Below are 6,000 nucleotides of genomic sequence, written 5' to 3' on the forward strand. Positions count from 1 at the left end.
TGCCCGGGGGCTGCGGGCTAGCGCGGGGAGGACACCGGCTCCCGAGACTACGCCCCCACCTCCATTAATAAAACGCAAGGGGAAGGGGGGGGTTAAAAAAAAAAAAAAGCTCCATTTACCGACATGAGTGATCACTGTGGCCAGTCGCCGGCTGAGCTCCTGGGGGGCCATTTCTTCCAGTAACCAAAATAGCATTTCACCGAAAAGCCACTCAGTATATAAACAAAACAAAGCAACAGGAAAGTGTTTGTATGGCTGCTAACGGATGGTGTTTCAAAAGCATCTCCTCCCGAGGATGCGATGCCCTCACACTCTTCCTCTCTCTCTTCAGGCACAAAACGAGTCACTCCCAGCCCAGGCCAACTTTCCTGGGCCGCTCGGCCAGCCCCGCTAGCCACGCCCTGCGGGGTATTGTTTTAAAGATTAAAGTCCAGTAGCTTTGCAAACGTAACGTCTGGCTTTGAGAGAGAGGGAAATGGCAGTTTTGGAGGTGAGAAAAGCAAGTCGCCCCAAAGCTCGCCGTAACCGCGCGTCAGGCTTCCCCCGCCGAGGAAGCGCGTAGGTTTCGGGATTTGCGGTCCGGATGGGTCGGGTCTTCGGCGCCGCCTTTCGGGAGGGTCGGGAAGAAGGATGCTTGGCGGGCACACGCGGAGGACGGAAGAGCGGAGCAGCGGAGGAGCGTAAGCGACAGGCTGCCTGAGGCCCCGGCTCCCGTGCGCGGCCCGCCTCCCGCCCCGCTGCGCGCCCGGAGCTCGGGTCTCCGCGCCCACCTCTCCCCGCCCGCCGCAGCGCGCACGCGCCCGAGCACCATCTGTTGCCAGGTGGAGAAGCTGCGCCCCTTGCTCTGCCGGGAGCCCGCGCTGCGGTCGCCGAAGTGGGGGCGACTCAGGGTCTGTCCTCGCCGCTGTGGGGGAGAGGAGACAGCAATTTCCGCGCTCCTGCCGGTGCCGGGGTTCTGAACGCCGGCCTCGGCCCCTCTCCTTGTCCGCCAGGTGTCTGCGGAGCGGCCGAGGCGAGAAGAGGGCTGACGGGGAGAGGTGCAGTCATCCCGCCAGGGGCTGCTGCTCGCGCCCCCGCCCCAGGGGTTGTCACACGCAGTTATCAGCGTGCACTGGGCGCACTCGCACTTGGAGCCGGGAGCGCGGGCTGTGCGCGTACAGGGCTGGGCACGCATGTGCGACACACATCTCCACCGTGTGGGCCTTTTCCTTTGTGCAACTACTCCAGGGCGCCACCGCTCCGTCTGCCACAGAGAGGCGCGCCAATGCTCCATCCTAAAAAGGCTCTGGCACCAGTCCCACGCGGGGCCCTCCTCCCTGTCAGCTCCCGGAGCGTCTTCGAGCAGCTATCCCGCTGCAATCGCTGTCACGCAGTTTCCTCAGGTGGCCTCAGATACTACCAGACAGGTAGCAAAAGACTAATCCAGCTCATCAGAACTCCACGGCAAAAGCCTGAGCAAATGCGAATCTGGTCAGGTTGTTCTTCAATCCATTCTGCAATGAGGGAGCCTGATTGTCTGGTCAAAAGAATGCCAGGACCATCCCAGGTTCTGAGCCGATGTCAGGAAGCTCAGCTCTTCTCTTTGACATGTAAAACGTCAGACCCCAAACACTCTGGATCCAATTTCTAGTAGTAGCCACTCATCCCAGGGGTTTGAGGACATTTGTAAATGCTTTCTGTAACAACTATGGGCTGTGTCTAAGAGATGTTAGTCCACCTAGGGCCTGCGATTCATGTAAAAGGTTACTCTTTCCTTTGAGGTATGGTCTCTTTACACTCTGCCTGCACAAGTAGAGCAACCATTTTCACAGCAACTTCTTGCAAGAGATTCAGAAAAGGGTTAAAGGCACAAAGAAGTACGGCAGCTTTGGATTGCATTTCCATGGTGGTTTCTGCCTATTCAAGAGTCACAAGTATTTTCGAGGAACCAAAATGCAACGTTTCTTGATAGTGGTTCAGGAGCCTGGTGTCTGGTCAGAGCCAGCTGTTGAGCTTTGATCACTAAAAACAAGCACATTGCTAAGGAGACAGATGATGTGCGGCTTTCCGGACTTTGCAGATCCAATGACCTCAGCTTCCTGGGTTAGGCCTGGTCCTTATGTGTGAGAATCATGGAAAGGAGGAAGATAGGGAAGGGGCTAAGGAAGAGGAGGCAGGAGAAGCTGATGAATAGGAATGAGGGAGAAAACAAAAGGGATACAAAAGAAATCACACTCAGAGTGCCGCTGTCCTTTCCCACATCTGTACCTTCAGTCTTCAAAGGTTTCCATGGAGATGAGTTGTCTGAGTTTATGGCAAGATGTAGCAGGCAGTGCCTGTCCTCAGAAACCAATTCTGCCCCTCATGTGTAACACATGCTTTCCCAGGCCCTCAACTGCTTCATGTGGGCTGTGAGGAGGTGGGTCTGTGAACTCCAAGTTCCTTTTTCCAGTTCTGAAATCCTGTAATTGTAACTAAGAAGTTACCATTGGTAGGACCACATAGTGTTCAATGCCTCCCCTTTCCCCCAAGAAAACAAACGGTCACCGTCTCCATTGCTCTTGTGAATATGGACATTCTTGCTGTGTTCTCTTCTTCCTGTCCACCATCCTCCTTTCTGAGCTTCCTATTCTCCTTCCTATTTATGATCTGTTTCCTGATTCTGACAAATTGCATTGCTCCCATATCTGGCAAAATCAAGGAACAAGCCAGGATAACCTGCCTCCTCCAGTGAAAGAATTAGCAGCCAGTCACATCTGTTGAACATCTATTATATGCCCAGGGTTGTGATAGGTAGTGCCCAGTACAGCAACTGCCACTACCATATACTAAATGACTACTCTGTGCCTGGTGCAATAGTAGGCATTTCACAAACATCATTCAAGCCTCAAAGCAAACTTCTAAGGGCTTTAGTCTCATTTTACGGATGTTGCTAGTACAAAGACAAAACTGTGTTACTAATCTTATGAACCTAGACCATTCTCTACCTTCAGGTAAAGATTTGCCTAAGCCTGGAAAGAGAAACCATCCTCCAAGCACTGCCAAGGTAGATTCCACCTCTGTTGGTGAACTCTCAGCACCACCTCACAATGAAGAGGAAAGAAAAATGACCCACTTTGGGTGATGCAGATGAGGGTGAGGGATGCCTGGGCCTCACAGGGTCACCCATTTGGGTCTAGACTTGTGGTTTTCAAGCTAGCAGAATCACCTAAAATACAGGTTTGGGTTTTGTTTTTTTGTTTTTTTTTTAATACAGATTCCTGGTCCCCATGTCCAGAGATATGACTCAGTAGTGTGGAATGGGACCTGAGAAATTTCTAACAAGTCCCCAGGAAAACTGATGCTGCCGGTCCTAGGACTAGACTTTGAGCACCCTGGCCTAGAGCAGGGCTCTTCACACTTCTTAGACTGCAAGCCACAGTGTGACATAAATTTTACATCATGTCACAGTAGACATATATACACATAATTAAAACAAAAGTTGTATGAACAATTTATTTTCCCTTACTACTTGTGAAGCCCTGAAATACTTTCTATTCAACTTCATTTTTTAAAAACAATGGCCCAAATTGGGGAAAGTTGCATTTGGAAAGCAGGGTATTATAGTTATGTAAGAAAATGTCCCTATTCTTTTATTTTCTTTTCTTTATTATCTTTTTTTAGAGAGAAAGAGAGAGAGAGCATGCACAGGAGTGGGGGAGGGACAGAGAGAGAGGGAAAGAGAGAATTTTTTTTTTTAATGTTTATTTTTGAGAGAGATTGAGAGCATGAGCCAGGGAGGTGCAGAGAGAAAGAGGGAGACAGAGGATCTGAAGCAGGCTCTGTGCTGACAGCAGACAGCCTGGGCTCACACTCACAAACTGTGACATCATGAGCTGGTGTCTAAGTCAGACGCCTAACCAACTAAGCCACCCAGGCACCCCAAAAGAGAGAATCTTAAGCGGGCTCCATGCTTGGCATGGAGCCCAATGTTGGGCTTGCTCTCATGCCCCTGAGATCATGACCTGAGCTGAAATCAAAAGTCAGACACTTAAACAACTAAGGCACCTAGGCACCCCCTTGTTCTTTTAGAGATGTATACAGAAGTTTTCAGGGATGAAACATCACTGTTTGTAATTTTAACTATCTTAGCAAAGAGAATAAATGAGATAAATACTGGGAAATGTTCATAATTGTTAAATCGAGGTGGCATATGGGTTCTTTTACTACTATTTATTCTTTTTACTTTTATTCATGTTTAAATATTTTTCATAATAAAAAAGTTTTTTAGAATGATTGTTTGGACCTACTCAATTGCTGTTATGACCCACTGCTGCCAGCTGTTTGAAAAATTGTGTGCTAAGGCAGAGCTGAGGAAAACAAAGGGAGAAGAGGAAGAGAGATGGTAGAGAGGAGGGAAGGAGAGTGGGGAGGTGACAGGAGATGGAGGAGGACAGAGAGAAGTGCACTGTGGGAGGTGATAGGAGTTATCACAAGTGCCTCAAGGTAATACCCCTCTAAAGGCTTCTTCCTCCACATCCCACTCAATTTTCAGTGTACTTTCCCCATTGGACCCTGGGCTACTTGGCAAGGAAAATACCTTATTCATCTCTGTAAACCCCAGTTCCTGGAGCAAGCCCAGAATTAGAGAACATCCATCAGTCAAAGCTTCTCATTTCACAAAGGACTTTCACCTGCCTCAACATTGCAGTGTTGCCTCTTTCCCCCAGTGCTGCCTGCTACGATAAACCTCTCTGAGCTAGGAGCCCAGCTGTTCTAATGCATAAGACCACACTGGGATTCTTGCCTAAGGGGTCACACCATGTGCCATCTACTGCACAGCTGACTGGAGAGGTGAACCCAAGAAAAGTGAAAAGTCACCTGGGCTCACACCATCCTGACAGTCATTCCACTGTCATCTGTGTCTCCTGAAACCAGGTGCCCCTGGCACAGGGGAGCGTGTGAGTACGCAAGTGCATATAGGGGGAGGGGAACAGCACCCCTGCCTCTATCTCTCTGTACTACCACTCTCCTCCCCCATATATGTCCTTTCTCAAATTTAATCTATTGTCAAAATAATGTATTTTCTTTGCAGAACATATTAGCAAAGTACAGAAAATTGAAAAAAGAGGTAGGAAAAAGGAGAGATGGAGAATTGATCATAATTACACCACCCATAGGCACAACCCCTTTGAATTTTCAAAGTGTATTTGATGCATTATTTTCATTAATAGACTATTAGAGCAGTTTTAGGCTTGCAGAAAAATTGAACAGAAAGTACTGAAAATTCCCATAAACCCACTCGCTCATAGCAGTTTCTCATATTATTAGCATCTTTTATTAGTTTGGCACATGTGTTACAATTGATGAAGCAATATAGATACATTATTATTAACTAAAGCCTATATTTTACATTATGGTTCACTCTTTCTGTTGTACTGTTCTTTGGGTTTTGACTAATGCATAATGTCATGTATGTATTCACCATTGCAATAATCATACAGAATAGTTTCATTGCCTTAAAAATCTTCTATGCTCCACCGATTCATCCTCCCTTCCCTTCAGATTTGGGGCAACCACTAATATTTTTACTGTCACCATACTTTTGTCGCTTCCAGAACGTCATATAGTTGGAATCACACAGTATGTAGCCTTCTCAGACTGACCACCCTCACTTAGCAATACGCCTTTAAGTTTCCTCTATGTCTTTTTATGGCTTGTTAACTCTTTTTTTTTTTAACACTGAATAGTATTTCTTATATTCTGTTGTATAGAGGTATCTGTTTATTCATTTACCTACTGAAGAACATCTGGGTTGTATTCAGTCGCAGACAATTATAAATAAAGCTGCTGTAAACAGTGTGCACAGGTTTTTATGTGGGCTTAAATTCTTAAATCATTTGGGTAAATACCTATGAATGCAATTGTTGGATTGTGTGGTAAGACTATGTTTACTTTCGTAAGAAACTAAAACTGTGTGTGTGTGGTTTTTTTTTAAGGAAGCTTCACGTGGAGCCCAATCAATGCAGAGCGCAATGTGGA

At 47.2% G+C, this 6,000-nt stretch overlaps 1 protein-coding gene across 1 annotated transcript in view; it reads right to left on the reverse strand.

Annotated features, from left to right (window-relative positions):
* Positions 1 to 1,176, reverse strand: part of MCF2L2 (MCF.2 cell line derived transforming sequence-like 2) — a 271,514-nt gene extending 270,338 nt beyond the window's left edge. The window contains exon 1 of the mRNA XM_040480870.1: positions 120 to 1,176. Coding sequence (XP_040336804.1) covers positions 120 to 195 — 76 coding nt within the window. The 5' untranslated portion in view covers positions 196 to 1,176. The remainder of the gene's footprint in view (positions 1 to 119) is intronic.
* Between the last annotated feature and the right edge of the window lie 4,824 nt (positions 1,177 to 6,000).

Source organism: Herpailurus yagouaroundi, unplaced genomic scaffold, assembly GCF_014898765.1.
Source record: "Herpailurus yagouaroundi ecotype Mexico unplaced genomic scaffold, PumYag 159, whole genome shotgun sequence".
NCBI lineage: Eukaryota > Metazoa > Chordata > Mammalia > Carnivora > Felidae > Herpailurus > Herpailurus yagouaroundi.